The sequence below is a fragment of the Oncorhynchus kisutch genome, linkage group LG23 (genome assembly GCF_002021735.2).
Source record: "Oncorhynchus kisutch isolate 150728-3 linkage group LG23, Okis_V2, whole genome shotgun sequence".
Taxonomy (NCBI): domain Eukaryota; kingdom Metazoa; phylum Chordata; class Actinopteri; order Salmoniformes; family Salmonidae; genus Oncorhynchus; species Oncorhynchus kisutch.
The window spans coordinates 33,673,127-33,691,593 of NC_034196.2; the positions used below are offsets into that span (position 1 = coordinate 33,673,127).

At 45.9% G+C, this 18,467-nt stretch overlaps 1 protein-coding gene across 34 annotated transcripts in view; it reads left to right on the forward strand.

The window, feature by feature from the left end:
- Positions 1-17,899, forward strand: part of LOC109868619 (zinc finger MIZ domain-containing protein 2) — a 43,100-nt gene extending 25,201 nt beyond the window's left edge. For 8 of the 34 annotated variants that reach the window (XM_020458307.2, XM_020458309.2, XM_020458312.2 and 5 more), the window contains 3 exons: positions 7,874-7,989; positions 13,988-14,206; positions 14,998-15,575. In XM_020458307.2, coding sequence (XP_020313896.1) covers positions 7,874-7,989; positions 13,988-14,206; positions 14,998-15,105 — 443 coding nt within the window. In that variant the 3' untranslated portion in view covers positions 15,106-15,575. Of the gene's footprint in view, positions 1-7,873; positions 7,990-13,987; positions 14,207-14,606; positions 14,677-14,997 lie in introns of all 34 variants that reach the window. The other 26 variants (XM_031803250.1, XM_031803261.1, XM_031803253.1 and 23 more) reach the window with 9 other exon arrangements.
- The last annotated feature ends 568 nt before the right edge of the window (positions 17,900-18,467 follow it).

The window sequence follows — 18,467 nt, forward strand, 5'->3', positions numbered from 1 at the left end:
TTAGCTCTACTGCAGAGGATAAGTTCATGAGATTTAACTGCACCTCAGATGGCAGCCCAAATAAATGCTTCAGAGTTCAAGTAACCGACACATCTCAACATCAGCTGTTCAGAGGAGACTGCGTGAATCAGGCCTTCATGGTTGAATTGCTGCAAAGGAACCACAACTAAAGGACACCAATAAGAAGAAGAGACTTTCTTGGGCCAAGAAACACGAGCAATGGACAGTAGACCAGTGGAAAGCTGGTGTAATCGAAATTTGATATTTTTCGTTCAAACTGCTGTCTTTTTGAGACACAGAATATTTGAACGGATGACCGCTGCATGTGTGGTTCCCACCGTGAAGCATGGAGGAGGAGGTGTAATGCTGTGGAGGTGCTTTGCTGGTGACACTGTGATTTATTTAGAATTCAAGGCACACTTAACCAGCACAGCATTCTGCAGCGATACGCCATCCTAGCTGGTTTGTGCTTAGTGGGACTATCAATTGTTTTTCAACAGCACAATGACCCAACACACCTCCAGGCTGTGTAAGGGCTATTTGACCAAGAAGGAGAGTAATGAAGTGCTGCATCAGATGACCTGGCCTCCACAATCACGACCTCAACTGTAGAAAAGGCCCATGGAGTTGGTAGAATAATCCTTTAATGCATTGCCATTTACTCAGCTGAGCCAGGGGCGCTTTAATTAGGTCAGGTGGAAATGTCCGACAGATCTCAATTCCATAAAAGGAGGAAATGGCCATCGCCTGATCTCGCTGCTTTCACTTCCTTAACTCTCATCTGATCCAGAAGTTCTGTGCGTCCATGAATCCACCACAGACTACTCAGTAAATATACCACTTTATGGTTAAAGGAATTCCTGCCCCAGTCTCATCCATTCCTCTGTCACCTGACACGTGACCACCTGTTCACCTTCACTGTCAGTCATCCTACCTGTCCAGTTACCCACACAGATTCCACTAATCTTTCAATGGTCCTTCGAGCTGGATGATGACTGAACCAAAGACAGGTGAAAAGGAAATGGAGTCGGAGAGGGAAGAATTGTCTCCACTGGAAGGAAGAAGAGAGGAGGAGAGAGCAGCTGAGGGAAAGGTCTTGGAACAAAGGAAATATCCAGGAGCTAAGCCTAAAGCAACAAAGGCTTCATCCTCAACCACCAGCAGCACCAGAAGAACCAGGCAAGCACCTGGTTATCTTAAGGATTATGTGGTCGAGTTTCCGACATCAAAGGGCAAGCCCACTAGAGCTCAGTGTTGATGGATCAACTATACGTTTCAGCCATCAACCATCTCCTTTGAGCCAAGGACCGGAAACTGCTTTGGAGCAGGAAAGTGGTCTACATGAAGAACCTATGGAGGAGATAACTCCCACCGCACAGGTCGAACAGCTTCCTGAGGCAGGCTCCGCTCACCCCTTAACTAATGGGAAATCGTCTAAGCACTCCAGACGGAGTGGGAGTTCGACCAGTGGATACCCCTTTGGAAGTGGCCATGGCAGCCGCCATTCACTAGCCCTCAGTGATTCACAGACCGCTGTCCTACAAGAGAGGATGAAACTATTAGCTTTGGAGGAAATTGAGCGTCAGATTGAGGAGGAACGACAGGCTGATGAACGATGTCACCAATTGGATGTGCAGGCCCGTAGAGCTCTACAGGAACGGGAATTCATTGCCAAGGACCTGGCACAGCAGCGACGGCACCGTCAAGCCAGAAGGGAATTGGAGGAGGCACGGATGGTCTCATCCTTCCTGGAGAGGAACGAACAGGGAGTTGACCTGAACACCCCTCCACATGGACCTGACCTGTCTGCCCCTCTGGTACATTATGGCACACAGTCCCCGGAGGCTCCGGGATCAACAGCCAACACGGAACACGGGAGACCGGCCGCTCCGCCAACGCCCTCTATGCCAGTGACACAAGTTAGCATTCCTCCATCTGGACAAAGCATCACTCCTTCGCCTTTCCGCCAATTACTAACCAAGGCAAATCTTTCCTTTCGTCCAGGGCCAGGCCAGTCCTCAAATAACAGGTTGGAGGGCTCTCGCCCAATTCCGGCTGCCACAAATGGAGGGTCTGGGACAGTAGGGGACCGGCCCAATGAGGCCACAGTGGGCTCATCAGAAGTCCCGGGTTTATCCTTCACGCAACCAGAAGAGGGAGCCAACATTATGAAACTTCTAGTAGCCTCAGCCTATGGAATTCCCAGACCCAAACTGCCATACTTTGAAAACGGAAAGGAGAGTGAATTTGTCCTTTTGGAAATTGCATTGGAGAGCCTACTGGGTATTCACAGTCATCTGTCAGAACGCTACAAATACCAAGTACTAATGGATCATTTGCGGTTTCCCAGTGCATACAGGCTGGCCCAATCCTTTATGCACTCCGCAACACCATACACTGCAGCTCTCCAGGCCCTGAAGGCGAGATACATCCTGAACACGTCTCCAATTAAAATGGGAGACCATGCTGCCTTCCAAGAATTCTCCCTGGCTGTCCAATCCCTGACCTCGATGCTCCAATCCGTTGAAGGAGAAGACAGGAACGAGCTGAAATGTGGCTCCCACGTGGACAGGCTTCTTAGCAAACTTCCAGTGTACCTCAGAGAGAGTTTCATTGAACATTGTTTGAATAAGGGCATCCTGAAAGATGGCTCAAGAAGCACCTATGCTCTTAGAGACCTGGCCGCATGGTTGGAGGTGAAGGCAAAGGCGAAGAGCATCGCCCACAAGGCCACAATCTCAGCCATAGCCACCGGGGGAAGGAAGGAGTTTGAACGCCAGGAGGGACAGAAAAGGCCAAATCCCACTACCATGTACTTAAATAGTGAGGCCGGGGAGGAACCCGGGAAGAAGACCCCTCTCAAGAGCAAGAACATCAAATTCCAGCCTTTACTGCCCATATTGCAATAGTGAGGGGCACTTCCTTGGCTCATGCCCCAGGATAAAGAAGCTCACTCAAACTCATATGAAGGCCTGGATCACTTCAGGCGAGCGACGCTACAAGTGTGCCCGTAGCCATAAGGCGGAGACCTGCACATTGAGGAAACCCTGCAACCGCTGTAAAGAAATCCATCTCACTGTGTTGCATGATCTAATTCCCCAAGCACAGAAGGAGCAGAGTATGCTCATGGTAGGAGCTGCAAAGGAGCTGTACCTCGACCAGCAGAACCGGTCTCCAAGGGTCATGTTGAAGGTGGTCAAGGTCACTCTGCAAAGTGAAGGGAGAAGCATTGATACATTCGCCGTTCTAGATGATGGGTCAGAAAGAACAATCATTCTCACGGCGGCCACCCGTCAGCTTAACCTGGAGGGGACCCCGAGACCCTTATTCTCAGAACGGTGCGACATGATGTTATCCAAATGAAAGGCTCTGCTGTAACCTTTAGCATTTCACCTTCAGCAAACAGGGACGTGGCCTATAACATCACCAATGCCTTCACGGCAGATGGCTTGAATCTCGCAGCGCACTCCTGCCCGGTAAGTGTTCTACAGAAACAATATCCTCATTTACGAGGATTGCCTCTTCCTAACCTGGCCAGAGTAGCGCCACTTATCCTGATTGGATCAGACCACCCACATCTCGTCACCCCGACTGAGCCTATACGAGCTGGACCAGAAGGAGGGCCCATTGCTGTCCATACATCCTTGGGTTGGGCTGTGCAAGGTCCATCCCATCTACTTCTCTCCACCCAAGCTGTACAGTCACAGCAAGTCCTCTTCACCAGAAGCAATCCAGATGCAGCCACTGACCTCCTTCGGAATGTTGAGATGCTTTGGATGATGGACACCTTCTCCAACCGGAAGCTACAGGAGGTCACTCGCTCGAAACATGACTCCTATGCATTAGACCTCCTGGAGAAGAGCACCACCACCACTGAAATGGATGTCGTTCGCAGGTATGCAACACCACTGCTACGGGTGCGCAACCATCCTCCTCTGGCAACCACGACACGGGCTGTACTCTCATTACTGCGTGGAACAGAGCGACGCCTGGTGAAGAATCCTGCGCTTGCAGAAGTTCATAACCGAGAGATTCATAACCTTGTGAAGGCAGGCTACGTCACGGAAGTGACAGCTCATGAAGAGGGAAACGCACTCCGTGAATCCTGGTATCTCCCTCACCATGTTATCCAGCAACATGGTGGGAAGTATAGACTTGTCTTCAACTGTTCATTCCAAGCTGCTGGTCAAAGCCTGAATGACTGTCTACTCCCTGGACCAACCTTAGGTCCTTCCTTGCTAGGTGTCCTTCTCCGGTTCCGGCAGCACTCTACAGCCATCAGTGGAGACATCAAAGCCATGTTTCATCAGATTTGTTTACTGCCTTCTGACACCACACTGCTCCGGTTCATATGGCGAGATATGGAACGAGATGCAGAGCCCACAATCTATGAATGGCAGGTAATCCCATTTGGCACCACCTGCAGTCCTTGCTGTGCCATACACGCTCTGCAGAGACACGCACGGGAGCATCCAGACAGTGACCCAGAAGTATTGGATTCAGTGGAAAATGCCTTATATGTGGATAACTGCTTACAGAGCATCCCATCCACGGCTGAAGCGAAAGCACTCCTTGATAAAGTACGGAATCTGCTGTCCAAAGGGGGATTTGAGGTCCGACAGTGGGCTAGTAACTGAGCGGAGGTTATCCAGCACCTCCTGCCACAAGCTAGGTCCAGTAGCAGTGAACTATGGCTAACGCAGTCTGGTGCTAACCCAGAAGAGCCCACTCTAGGACTGAGGTGGAGCTGCATACTGGATACCCTGGGGTATAAGCACCGCTCATCCCTGAGTACCGAAACCACCACTCTGCGCACCATCTATCGGACCCTGGCCAGTCAATATGATCCCCTTGGGTATATCCTGCCATACACAACACGGGCCAAAGTCTTAGTCCAGGACCTGTGGCAGACCTAGAGGGACTGGGATGAACCAATCCACCCGGCTGACCTAGTGGAACGATGGATCTGTTGGGAAACGGAGTTAACGGAGCTCTCTGATGTCCAAATGCCAAGATGTTATGTACCATCCTGTGCTGACCAACTGGGATCATGCCTGGAACTGCATGTGTTCTGTGACGCTTCGGAGCGAGCTTATGCGGCGGTTTCCTATCTTAGAGTGGAGGATAAGGCAGGCCACACCCATGTCTCCTTTGTCATGGCCAGGTCCAGGGTCGCACCCAAGAAGCAGTTGTCAATGCCTAGACTGGAACTCAGTGCTGCCCTTTCCGGAGCCCAGTTGGCCTCTACCTTGCGAGCCGAGCTCAACTTGCCAATCCAAAGGGTCATCTACTGGAGTGATTCGACCACTGTATTGACCTGGCTCAAGTCGGAGTCCTGCAGGTGTTCGTCGGATCACGCATTGCGGAAATCCAAGACCTAACAGAAGTCCAGGACGGGAGGTATGTTGATAGCATAAACAATCCTGCTGATGACATTACTAGAGGTAAAACCCTTCAGGAACTGGCTCAACCCCATCGCTGGAGCTTGGGACCACCATTCTTGTCCCAACCAGAGAACGAGTGGCCAACAGCCCCCAGGCGTGCGGCCCCTCCGCCACCAACTGAAGCTCATGAGTTAAGGAAGTCCGCCCAATGCTACAGCATCTCTACGGAACCAACAACGGCTCTCCCTGACCTAACACAATCTCAAACACTGCCGGATCTGATCGCCGCCACAAACCAGACCTCAGATGGGGTGGCTTCTATACCCACCTCCCTCGCGGCAGAGACACTACTCCTCCGCAAGCACAAGCAGTTCGCTTCCCTGGGGAGTTAAAAGCTCTGAAAGCCGGTAGGGAAGTGGCTAATGACAGCCGTCTTCTCTCTCTTGCCCCAGAATATGATCCAATCCTTGGAGTGATCAGTGTCGGAGGGAGGCTGCGCCAAGCAGAGGTTTTGGACCCAGATGCTATCCACCCAATTATCCTTGACTCCAGACACCCTCGAGTTATGATGAGCGGCTTCTCCACCCAGGGCCAGAGAGGGTCTATGGGGAGATGAGGCGGAAGTACTGAATAATTGGAGGACGAGGAGCCATTAGTAAGCACAAATACACCTGCGTAGAATGTCAGAAATGGCGGGCCGGAGCTACGGTGCCCAAAATGGCAGATTTACCCCGTGCTCGCTTGCGCCTCCTTAAACCACCCTTCTGGTCAACAGGAGTAGATTGCTTTGGCCCCTTGATGATCAAGTTAGGTCGTCGTGTGGAAAAGCGCTGGAGCATTCTATTCAAGTGTTTGACAACCAGATGTGTCCACCTGGACCTGCTGGAGAGTTTGGATACGGAAGCCTTCCTCATGGCCCCACGGTGGTTTATCTCCCGACGGGGGAAACCCTACGAGATCCTGGCTGACAGAGTTACAAACTTCAAGGCAGGAGAAGCCAGGTTGGAGGAAGCCTTCCAAGCCATGGAACCCAGCCTCCAGGATCAGCTGATGGACCAACAAATCTCATTCAAATTTAACCCTCCGGACGCTCCTCATTTTGGAGGAACATGGGAGCGAGAGATCAAATCTGTAAAGACGTCCTTACGAGTCGTCCTGGGGGACCAAACTGTCTTGAGGACCGTCCTGATAGAGGTGGAAGGGATTCTGAACTCCAAACCCTTGGGAAATCTCTCTGCAGACATCGCTGACCCCGATCCGGTTACACCGAATATGCTCTTGATGGGACGCCGAGATGCGTCACTTCCTCAAGCCATGAATGCTGATACCAACCTCGTAGGCAGACGCCGGTGGCGACACAGCCAAATCTTAGCTGACCATTTTTGGGCCCGATTCATTCGGGATTACCTACCAAGTCTACAGCACAGAGGGAAGTGGCGGAGAGAAATGGCCAGCCTGGAAACTGGCCAAGTAGTAATGATGGTGGACCCTCAGCTGCCTCGAGCCTCCTGGCCGGTGGGCCGTATAACTAAGACCATGCCTGGGACCGATGGTCGTGTTAGATCCGTGGAGATCCAGGTGAAGAACCGGACATGTATCCGGCCAGTTGCCCGACTAATTCCTCTCCCTGAGATGACAGAGGACGGGGAGCAATGAGCCTTTTTTGAAGAGTGTGGAATTTAACAAATTTCTGGGGTGGCTGTAGAAAAGGCCCATGGAGTTGGTGGAATAATCCTTTAATGCATTGCCATTTACTCAGCTGGGCCAGGGGTGCTTTAATTAGGTCAGGTGGAAATGTCCGACAGATCTCAACTCCATAAAAGGAGGAAATTGCCATCGACCGGTTCTCGCTGCTTTCACTTCCTTAACTCCATCGGATCCAGAAGTTCTGTGCGTCCATGAATCCACCACTCAGTAAATATACCACTTTATGGTTAAAGGAATTCCTGCCTCAGTCTCATCCATTCCTCTGTCACCTGACACGTGACCACCTGTTCACCTTCACTGTCAGTCATCCTACCTGTCCAGCTACCCACACAGATTCCACTAATCTTTCATCAACCCAATTGAGATGAGTTGGGCCGCAGAGTGAATGAAAAGAAGCCAACAAGTGCTCCGCATATGTGGGAAGTCCTTCAAGACTGTTGGAAAAGCATTCCAGGTGAAGCTGGTTGAGAGAATGCCAAGAGTGTAAAGCTGTCATCAAGGCAAAGGGTGGCTACTTTGAAGAGTCTCATATAAAATATATACATTTTTGGTTACTACATGATTTCATATGTGTTATTTCATAGTTTTGAAATCTTGATTATTATTCTACAATGTAGACAATAGTCAAAAATAAAGACAAACCCGTGAATGAGTAGGTGTGTCCTATCTTTTGACTGGTACTGCACAGCAAATTAATTATATTGCATCCTATTAGTTACAATTGAAATAGTGTTTTGCAACAGAAGACTTCCACCTGTGTCTGTCGTGTGTTGTTCATCCAGCAGGTCAAGGATACTCCAGCCAGTCAGGCTTCTCTGAGTTCCCCAACACCCCTGGAACTCCAACCCTGAGAGACTTCACCTCCCCTGGACCACCTAACATCTACCAGCAGGACCAGGTAAACACACACACAGATCCCCTCAGGCTACAGTGATATGGTTCCGGGGTAGATTCCATTTCAAGTCAGGGTCTGAAAGTGAATGGCCTAATGTCTGACTGGGTTAGAAAGGCAGTGAAGAAACACACACAAACACAGGGTCAAAGTACACACTGATGTTCCTACATCACAGGCTCCAATTAGGTCACTTAATGGTTAACAGCGGAGCTAAACGAGATTGTTGAACATGAAAGTCCAAATGGACTCTGAAATACTTCGAAAGCATTGGCAAAAAATGTTATCCTGAAACAAGCACTTAATCTTCTAATTTATTTTCCATTATCTTTTCAGTTAATGGAATTAATTAGTTTGTTTGATACAATCGAAATGCATATAAAGTTGTTTCAGTCCAGGAAAGTGAACTATACACAAATGATGTTTATCTGTTCGGAATGTGAAACACGCAATATTCTGGGTGCCTTGTCTTAGACTTCCCATTATCTCCCTTGGATTTACTAAATGATGTGCACAGGGCTCTACAGTGTGACCATTTTACTCGCATATGCGCCTAAATATTTTCCTGTATGACCTAGAATTTGTGTTTAGGTGCACCTAGAAAGATTGAAGGATTCTAGATGTAATATCTCGAATATTTTTCATTGTGCTCCTAAATTACTGTGCGCCTACATTATTCAGCTTTTGCACACACGTGCTACTTGTAAAAATAAATGTAAAAAGGGTCAGCGTAAGTGTGATGCATCCACTAGAATAATATATTTAAGCAATATACAACGGGTGCGTCTAATCCTGAATTCTCATTGGTTAAACCGCATTCCAGCTGGTTTCTATTCCACAAGTAACCACTGGCTAAATCTATGACGTTAAAATGCCTATTTAATCTGTTCCATCAGACTGCGCAATCCACTGTCTCATCAACCCAGCCAAGCAATTTATCAACTTGATCTCCGCTATAAAAATAATCTAGACATTATCTCACATTTCTTCTAGACTAATATTTAGGTTTCAACAGCTGAAATATGTATAAATCTTGCTGTCTGTCTCTCTGACATTTGCAACATTGTTTAAATATTCAAATTCGGTCTCGAACAACAGTGTCCTGGCGAGCACATTTTCTATGCCAGGTGAAATCGTGTATCATTGGCTCATTGTTATGGATTTACAGTGCATTCGGAAAGCTTTCAGACTCCTTTTAATATACAGCTTTATTCAACAACAAAAAGTATGTTAAACCATTCTCATCAATCAACACACAATACCCCATACTGACAATGTGAAAACAGTATTTTTTTTAAATATATATATATTTTTTTTTTACATGTATTAAAAATAAAAATAAACCTTATTTACATCAGTATTCAGCCCCTTTGCTATGAGACTCAAAATTGAGTTCAGGTGCATCCTGTTTCCATTGATCATCCTTGAGATGTTTCTACAACTTGATTGGAGTCCACCCGTGGTAAATTCAATTGATTGGACATGATTTGGAAAGGCACACACCTGTCCATATAGGGTCCCACAGTTGACAGTGCATGTCAAAGCAAAAACCAAGCCATGAGGTCGAAGGAATGGGGAAGGGTACCAAAAAATGTCTGCAGCATTGAAGTTCCCCAAGAACACAGTGGCCTCCATTTTTAAATGGAAGAAGTTTGGAACCACCAAGACTCTTCCTAGAGCTGGCCGCCCAGCCAAACTGAGTAATCGGGGGAGAAAGGCCTTGGTCAGAGAGGTGACCAAGAACCCGATGGTCACTCTGACAGAGCTCCAGAGTTCCTCTGTGGAGATGGTTGTCCTTCTGGAAAGTTCTCCCATCTCTGCAGTACTCCACCAATCAGGCCTTTATGGTAGAGTGGCCAGATGGAAGCCACTCCTCAGTAAAAGGAACATGACAGCCCGCTTGGAGTTTGCCAAAAGGCACCTAAAGGACTCTAACAATGAGAAACAAGATTCTCTGATCTGATGAAACCAAGATTGAACTCTTTGGCCTGAATGCTAAGCGTCATGCCCTTCGGCGAACCTGTCAACATTGCTACGGTGAAGCATTGGGGTGGCTGCATAATGCTGTAGGGATGTTATTGTTTTTTAGCTGCAAGGACCGGAAGACTAGTCAGAATCGAGGAAAGGATGAACGAGGCAAAGTACAGAGATCGTTGATGAAAACCTGTTCCAGAGCACGTAGGACCTCACTGGGGTGAAGGTTCACCTTCCAACAAGACAACAACCCTAAGCACACATCTAAGGCAATGCAGGAGTAGCTTCGGGACAAGTTTCTGAATGTCCTTCAGCGGCCCTGCCAGATCCCGGACTTGAACCTTATCTAACATCTCTGGAGAGACCTGAAAATAGCTGTGCAGTTTTTTCAACCTGATGGAGCTTGAGAGGATCTGCAGAGAAGAATGGGAGAAACTCCCCAAATAAAGGTGTGCCAAGCTTGTGGTGTCATACCCAAGAAGACTTGAGGCTGTAATTGCTGCCAAAGGTGCTTCAACAAAGGCTGTAACGTAGCAAAATGTGTGAAAAGTCAAGGGGTCTGAATACTTTGTGAATGCACTGTATCCAAACAAATTTCACTAGAAAAGAGCTTATGCAAATTCAGCTACTTTGTTGTTATACTGGCTGCACTGTTTGATGTGACTAAGTTAGCTGTAGTTAGCCAATAGAACAAACGACCATCAGGCTTGGGTAGCAACCCTAGATTTGTGTCAGGACTGTATCTTGTGGAAAGATTAAATAGAATGAATAAATTCATCAAAATATTTTTTTAATGAAAATGTTAATCATTATTTGAACATGTTGATAACCGGTTGTATAAAAGTGATAGTGCCCCCGAAGCTGATGTTTGCTGGATATATTGGCATGTTTTGCCTGCCCTTGACTTAGTCTCGGGCTGAACAACACCCATGCCAATATATTCTCCAAACACCGGCTTCTCAGGTATCATCACTAAAGTAAGGCCTGAGTGGGTATGCTATCTGTCCAATATACCACGGTTAAGGGCTGTTCTTTTGCACGACGCAACAGAGTGCCTTAATACAGCCCTTAGCCGTGATGTATTAGGTGCCTTAATGCTATTATAAACTGGTTACCAACGTAATTAGAGCAGCGAAAAAATATATTTTGTCTTATCCGTGGTATACGGTCTGATATACCACAGCTGTCAGCCAATCAGCATTCAGGACTCGAATCACCCAAGTTTTTTATAATATCCTATATATTATACTACCAGCCTGTACCGTTGACACCAGGCAGGATCGGCCATGGATTCATGCTGCTTATGCCAAATCCTGACTCTACCATCAGCATGATGCAACAGGAACCGGGATTTGTAGTACCAGGCAACAGCAACAAACAATTCCACTCAATGAATTGTCCAGTGTTGGTCATTGTGTGCCCACTGGAGCCGCCACTTCTTGTTTTTAGCTGATAGGAGTGGAACCCGGTGTGGTCGTCTGCTGCCCAACCGTGACAAAGACTAACGAGTTGTGCGTTCCGAGATGATGCTCTGCATACCACCGTTGTACTGTGCCTTCATTTGCCTGTTTGTGGCCCACTTGCACAATTCTTGCCATTCTCCTTCAACCTCTCATCAACACACTGTTTTCGCCCAAAGGAATGCCGCTGACTGGATGTTTTTTTGCTTGTCGCGCTATTCTCTGAACACCCTAGACAATGTCATTTGTGAAAAGCCCAGGAGGCTGACTGTTTCTGAGATACTGGATCTGGCGCACCTGACACCGACGACCACACAAAGTTGCTTAGGTCACTCGTTTTGCCCATTCATACGTTTAATCAAACAGTGACTGAATGCCTCGATGCCTGTCTACCTGCTTTATATAGCAAGCCGTGGCCAGCACGTGACTCACTGTCTAGGAGCGAACCATTTTTGTGAACAGGGTTGTATACCTAATGAACTGGCCACTGAGCTGCTTATTATTATTATTATTATAATTGTGTGTGTGTGTGTGTGTGTGTGTGTGTGTGTGTGTGTGTGTATAAACACACACACACACACAGTGGGGAGAACAAGTATTTGATACACTGCCGATTTAGCACGTTTTCCTACTTACAAAGCATGTAGAGGTCTGTCATTTTTATCATAGGTACACTTTAACTGTGAGAGACGGAATCTAAAACAAAAATCCAGAAAATCACATCGTATGATATTTAAGTAATTCATTTGCATTTTATTGCATGACATAAGTATTTGATACATCAGAAAAGCAGAACCTAATATTTGGTACAGAAACCTTTGTTTGCAATTACAGAGATCATACGTTTCCTGTAGTTCTTGACCAGGTTTGCACACACTGCAGCAGGGATTTTGGCCCACTCCTCCATACAGACCTTCTCCAGATCCTTCAGGTTTCGGGGCTGTCGCTGGGCAATACGGACTTTCAGCTCCCTCCAAAGATTTTCTATTGGGTTCAGGTCTGGAGACTGGCTAGGCCACTCCAGGACCTTGAGATGCTTCTTACTGAGCCACTCTTTAGTTGCCCTGGCTGTGTTTCGGGTCGTTGTCATGCTGGAAGACCCAGCCACGACCCATCTTCATTGCTCTTACTGAGGGAAGGAGGTTGTTGGCCAAGATCTCGCTATACATGGCCCCATCCATCCTCCCCTCAATACGGTGCAGTCGTCCTGTCCCCTTTGCAGAAAAGCATCCCCGAAGAATGATGTTTCCACCTCCATGCTTCACGGTTGGGATGGTGTTCTTGGGGTTGTACTCATCCTTCTTCCAAACACGGCGAGTGGAGTTCAGACCAAAAAGCTCTATTTTCGTTGCATCAGACCACATGACCTTCTCCCATTCCTCCTCTGTCATCAATATATTTTGATTTAACACTTTTTTTTTTGGTTACTACATGAATCCGTATTTGTTATTTTATAGTTTTGATGTTTTCACTATTATTCTACAATGAAGAAAATAGTAAAAAATAAAGAAAACCCCTTGAATGAGTAGGTGTCCAAACTTTTGACTGGGACTGTATATTATGCTATATGTAATACTGCCATTAACTTCAATGGAATGTGCCCTTATCCGATGCACACTTGTTAGGACTAAATTCTCTAATATATTATAATTGCATAGCATACTTTTAAATATGTACATATTGGACATCTTAAAGTGTCTGACAAGCAGTGACTAAAAGTAGCAGTAGTATGGTAATGGAGTATCTCCTGAGAATGTGTCCAATATCAGATGACTATCTCGTGCTTCCAATTACACACATCGAGTACGTCCCAAATGGCACCCTATTCCCTATAGTACACTACATATGAACAGAGCCCTACAGCCCTGGTCAATAGTAGTGAACTATATAGGGAATTGGGTGCCATTTGAGATTCAACCATTGACTCTCCTTGACACAGTAGAGTAGTAAGTCAGAGACACACAAACACTGTCTTGCTGTGGTTCCAATGGTGCAGTTGGTTAGAGAATGGTGTTTGAAACGGTAGTTAGGTGGATCCTGAGTAGGGTGAATATTGTGTGTTTGTGTTCACCGTAAGTGGCTTTGAATAAAGGCATCAGCTGATTGACCATGTTACATTAGTTTTGCCTGAAGCTACTTTGTGTGCGTGCGCACGTTTATATAAAGTGATGTATTTATTGAAGTTCTCTAAGAGTGACTGTCATGCCCTTCTGGCTTGTGTGTACAGTGAAGAGCCTTTTGACTGGGCCTGGAGAAGACAGCATTTACACACACACACACTCTTACAAACACACACACACACCTGCAGGCGCTCACGCCTGTCACAGACAGCTGCTCAGCTGTCCAAGAAAGTATTTTAGAGAGGGCACAAAGCATCCACCATTCCTCCTCTTCACTTCTCTCTCTCTCTCTCTCTTGTCACACACACAGACTGTGGAGAAAAAGTTGTGAAGGATTCATTCGCACCTGCCCTGAACGTAACCTCCAAATAACATCATACAATGTGAAACTCGATGTTCTCTTTCTCCCTTCCTATCCCTTTCTTCCCCTTCTCTTTCGCTCTCCATCAGATGTCCCACTCTGGCCGTATGGACCCTTCCCATAATGCCCTGCAGCAACAACAGCAGCAGCACCAGCAGGGTGTCCACGGTAACCAGAGTATCGGAGGCGGCGTTGGCGGACAGATGCAGCAGCGGAACTCCAATACCCAGAATGCCCGGCTGCAGACGGAGGGTTCGTTCGGCCTGGGTGGAGCGGGAGGAGGAGAGGGAGCGGATCACACCCTGGACGTAAGTCACTACCTTAGCCCTGTCACACCCATATGGAAATGGTGTCCGATACCGATAACTGATATTTTCTAGACACAATGATAGCCGATACAGATATGGCAAAAACAAGTTTTCTCCTTGTGAGATTGGGCAAGCGCTGCGATAGAAAACATCCACTTTGCAAATCTGTAAGGTACACATTGGTTTGAAAATGCAACACCAATGAGGAAGTGGTTATGATTCATGCAGGTTTAAGTTAAGTGTGTACATGTGATGCATGCGATGCCATTACCAAGTCCTATATTGGGCATACATCCTAAGTGATATTGCTGGTGGGACATTGGATCTGGGCCCATGTGGGTGGTTTTATACTAACCCCCACCCTCCCTCTTTCACTGGGGACGGGGTGAACCGGTTGCAGGGGAGGAACTTCCACAGATCATTCTACTTCGACAACCGTAAGACAACCATAAGACAACCGTTAGACAACCGTAAGGCAACCACACAGAAAGCCAGCTAGCTGCTCGTTCAGCGATACTGTAGATTGAGTTATATTGGGCATGTCGAACTGAAGCTATCTGAAGCTACCTTCACTCTTGGAAAGAGCTTGTTTTTTGCCACATCCATGTGCCACAAACAAACCTTTCTCTCTCTCTTTCTCTCTCTACCCCTTTCTCTCTGCTTTTTCAAAATCCATTTATTTTAATTCAAGACGCTTTATTGGCATGAAAAGCGAAGGAAAACGCTAAAGCAACAATAACAACAATAACACCCTTCTCTCCCTTCTCTTTCTCTTTGTGCCCCCTCTCCAGCTTCTCCCTGAGCTGACCAATCCAGATGAGCTGTTGTCCTACCTAGGTCCTCCAGATCTACCTAGCAACAGCAACGATGACCTGCTCTCTCTGTTCGAGAACAACTGAAGACTCACTTTCTTCCTCGTTTAGGGACAGCTTCATCCTATTGAGAGGGGGGAGGGGACGGGACAGAGAGGGATTCATGTTTTTATACCCCATGCCTGCCCATCCCTACCCTCTGTGGACCAGACCAACAGGAAGGTGCAGAGGGTAGTGAGAGACAGACATGACTTTCTCTGTCTGGAAACTCTGTCAAGACTCTAGTGTTTTTAGACTCATTATAAAGCATCCCTTTGCACTCTGGATCCATCAAATAAATGAAAAAAGAATAATCCAGTGAAAAATGGGACTGCCTGCACTGGCCAGCCACTATAACTGTAATGTTCTTAAAAAATCACAAGCCGAAGGATTTTCAACTTTTTAAAGGACCTTTTTAGAAACCAGAAAAATTAAGTGTTATGTTGACTTTCCATTGTGTATTTATGATTGTGGAACTTGTCAATAAACGAGAAACAGACAGTGGATCTCTGACATGACATTACATTACTTAGTGTCATAAATAAAACTAAGAGTTGTTGTTGTTCATTCTAAATGGGAGTTATGAATGCTGAAATGAAGATATGTAGTGTTTACACCAGGGCCCGGTTTCCCAAAAGCATCGAAGGCTAAATTAATCGTTAGAACCTTAATAGGAGGATGGTTAAATTTATTGAGCTTTTTCCCAAAACCATCGTTATTAACATTGCACGTAAACGCTCATAGGCCTGATTTATCGCCTGCCTCCGACCGCTAGTAGAACAGCTAAGTGCTTAGAATCTTTTTTTTTTTCCCGCGTCACTTCATTACACCGATCTCGCTAATCATAGAATCACATGGTTTATCCATCTCTATGACCGCCGAAAACTTAAGTACAAAGTTGAATACAAATACTAAGTTGCCAATGTCTTTGCATTTGATACAAACAAGCAACGTATGAAAATGTTTCAAATAAAAAGTAGGCTACAGACCTATTATAGTCATATTGAAATATATTTAATGTTCAATCGAGTTCTATTGTGCTACTTTTAGGCTAGGCTACTGTCTGTATTTAGTCAATATAGTTCATGTGTAGCCTAACGTGCTTAATGATGTGCCAAATAGAATAAGCTGCGTCAATATTTGCAGCAGTAGGCGGTAATATTTCTCTAGGAGCTTATCCGTCAGTATTGTGAAATAATTCTAATGTTAAGGTAAGATTTGGATGGAGAAAGCTGATCTGAGAGCAGCGCTCCCGTTCTTTCGATCCTATCGGTATCGACAAGTGCTCCAATTATTCATTTAGCGACCGTTCACTCTACGTTGTGTTTCGGGAAACGGGTACCTACTCGATGTTGTAGGAAATGTGCATCATTTAACGCCTGGAACAGACCAACATTGCCGTTGCATCAACGCTGCATAATACTTTCTGCAGTCCAACTTTTTCATTATGTAATCCAAAGTTGTTACTTGGTATATGAGCAACAAAAGTTCAACATTCATCTTTTGCTACTGTTTGTTAAGTCTACGCATACAATTTGATGCCCATGTTGGATAAATCCAATGTATGCACAACACAGAACAAACGCGATGCAGCATTCCATTTTAAATGAAGGTACTTCTGGTGTACCAAAATGCAATTAAGCAGTTGGTCTGCTCCAGGCATAAAACCATTAAGCCAAGTTCCATCAGGAAACTGGTCCCTGGGTAATGCCAACAGTACACACCTTAATGTCTCTATACAGATGAGGTCATACAAAGCCAGCACACAAAAGGAGATTGGAGGGATTTTTGAGACAGAGAGGTGTCTCATATCAGGCCAGTTGGTAAATAAGGAAACTACTAGATGTTTGAATTGTTTGTTTTTCCCTGAGAGGGGGTCAGAAGCCAGACATGGGGAACTCACCTTCACTTGCACCCTATCTGTCTCTGGCACTTCTCCCTTCTCACTCTCTGTCTCTCTTTTATAACTATACTGCAGAGACATTTAAACATGCACAAATATACACACACTTTCAAGACCATGGGAATGGATCGAAGCATCCCCAGTGAACTCCTGTGAATTGATGGAGAGAGGACAGGTGGGCAAATTATGCTCACCATGTGTTTCCCATATGTCAAGGAGTGAATGTGTATTCTCCCTCCATTCCTTCCTCCCTCCATTCCTTCCTCCCTCTCTCTTCCTTTCCAGTAACACATTTAAAACCGCCTATTTCCAAGGTTTAAACAGCCTTTATGCTTCCTCTCTCTGGGTCCTTAGCCTGAGGGGACTATCTGTCTGTTCCCACCCCTCTGAGGTTGTCATTGGTTTGTAGGCCTAACTGTTTAGAGCACCAGATGTTGGATGTGCAATGTTTAGTTTAAGAACATCTGTATCCAATTCATTTTTTTAATAATCATGATAATATTGTTGTTATTAGAGTAATTAAAGTGTTGGTGAAGCTGTGCACATCTGTCCTATATGTGTTTAAACTAACAGAGGCTATGAGTTAGGAAATGTGTCATTCATAATGTCAGAAGAAATATGGGGGCCTGTATTCACACATTCTCCGATCATAATGAGTAAATTAATATGGATTATATGGACCAGATCCTAGATAAGCATTCCTACCCTGAGATGCTTTGTGAATATGGGCCATGGTTACTATATGAGACATGAACAGCACATGCTATGTAAGAATTTTTAATGGTTTATTATTCTCTAGATGATGATGCTTAGAGGCTAATGTCAGTTAATAATAATTAATGAAATGTTGAATTGTCCTATTTAACTGCACACCAGTTTTTCTAAAGATGATTTCCATATTTTCCATCCGTTTTCTAAGTAAAAAATGTCACTTCTGAATGATCAAGTTTCCCTAGTTTTCTATTTACTGTATTCGGTCCCCGTAGCTGGTGTAGCAGGGTAGGCTACAGGAAAGAACACCCTGATGTCATTCCATGTTCAGCAGAACTCAGGCTCGAGTCAGCAACCCGATACAATCGATTCATCCGCAACATTTCAGGCGTGGCCCCCATCGCATGCTGTGGCATCACGCAGACACACACACACACACACACACACAACACTTTTTCAAATATGACAATCAGAAGATTATTCACAATGCAACATAAAAGCTTTGTATTTTATTACAATGATTCGTGATGATGTGGCATACATTCCGTAAGCGCTTTGTCCAGCGGTGATCGAGAGAAACAGGCCATTCCCGACCCGTTGCACCATACAGATCCATTGATAACTCACATTTATATTTGAGCCATAATGGCGATTTTATTCGGCGGGAGACGCCCTGGAATCCACCAACGCGCCACCACCAGAACACACCCACATTTCCCCTGGCAGCGCATTGGGCAGAATGCGAGATCGTCATATGTATGAACCACAATGGGCCAATCGAGATGTAAATCACTAG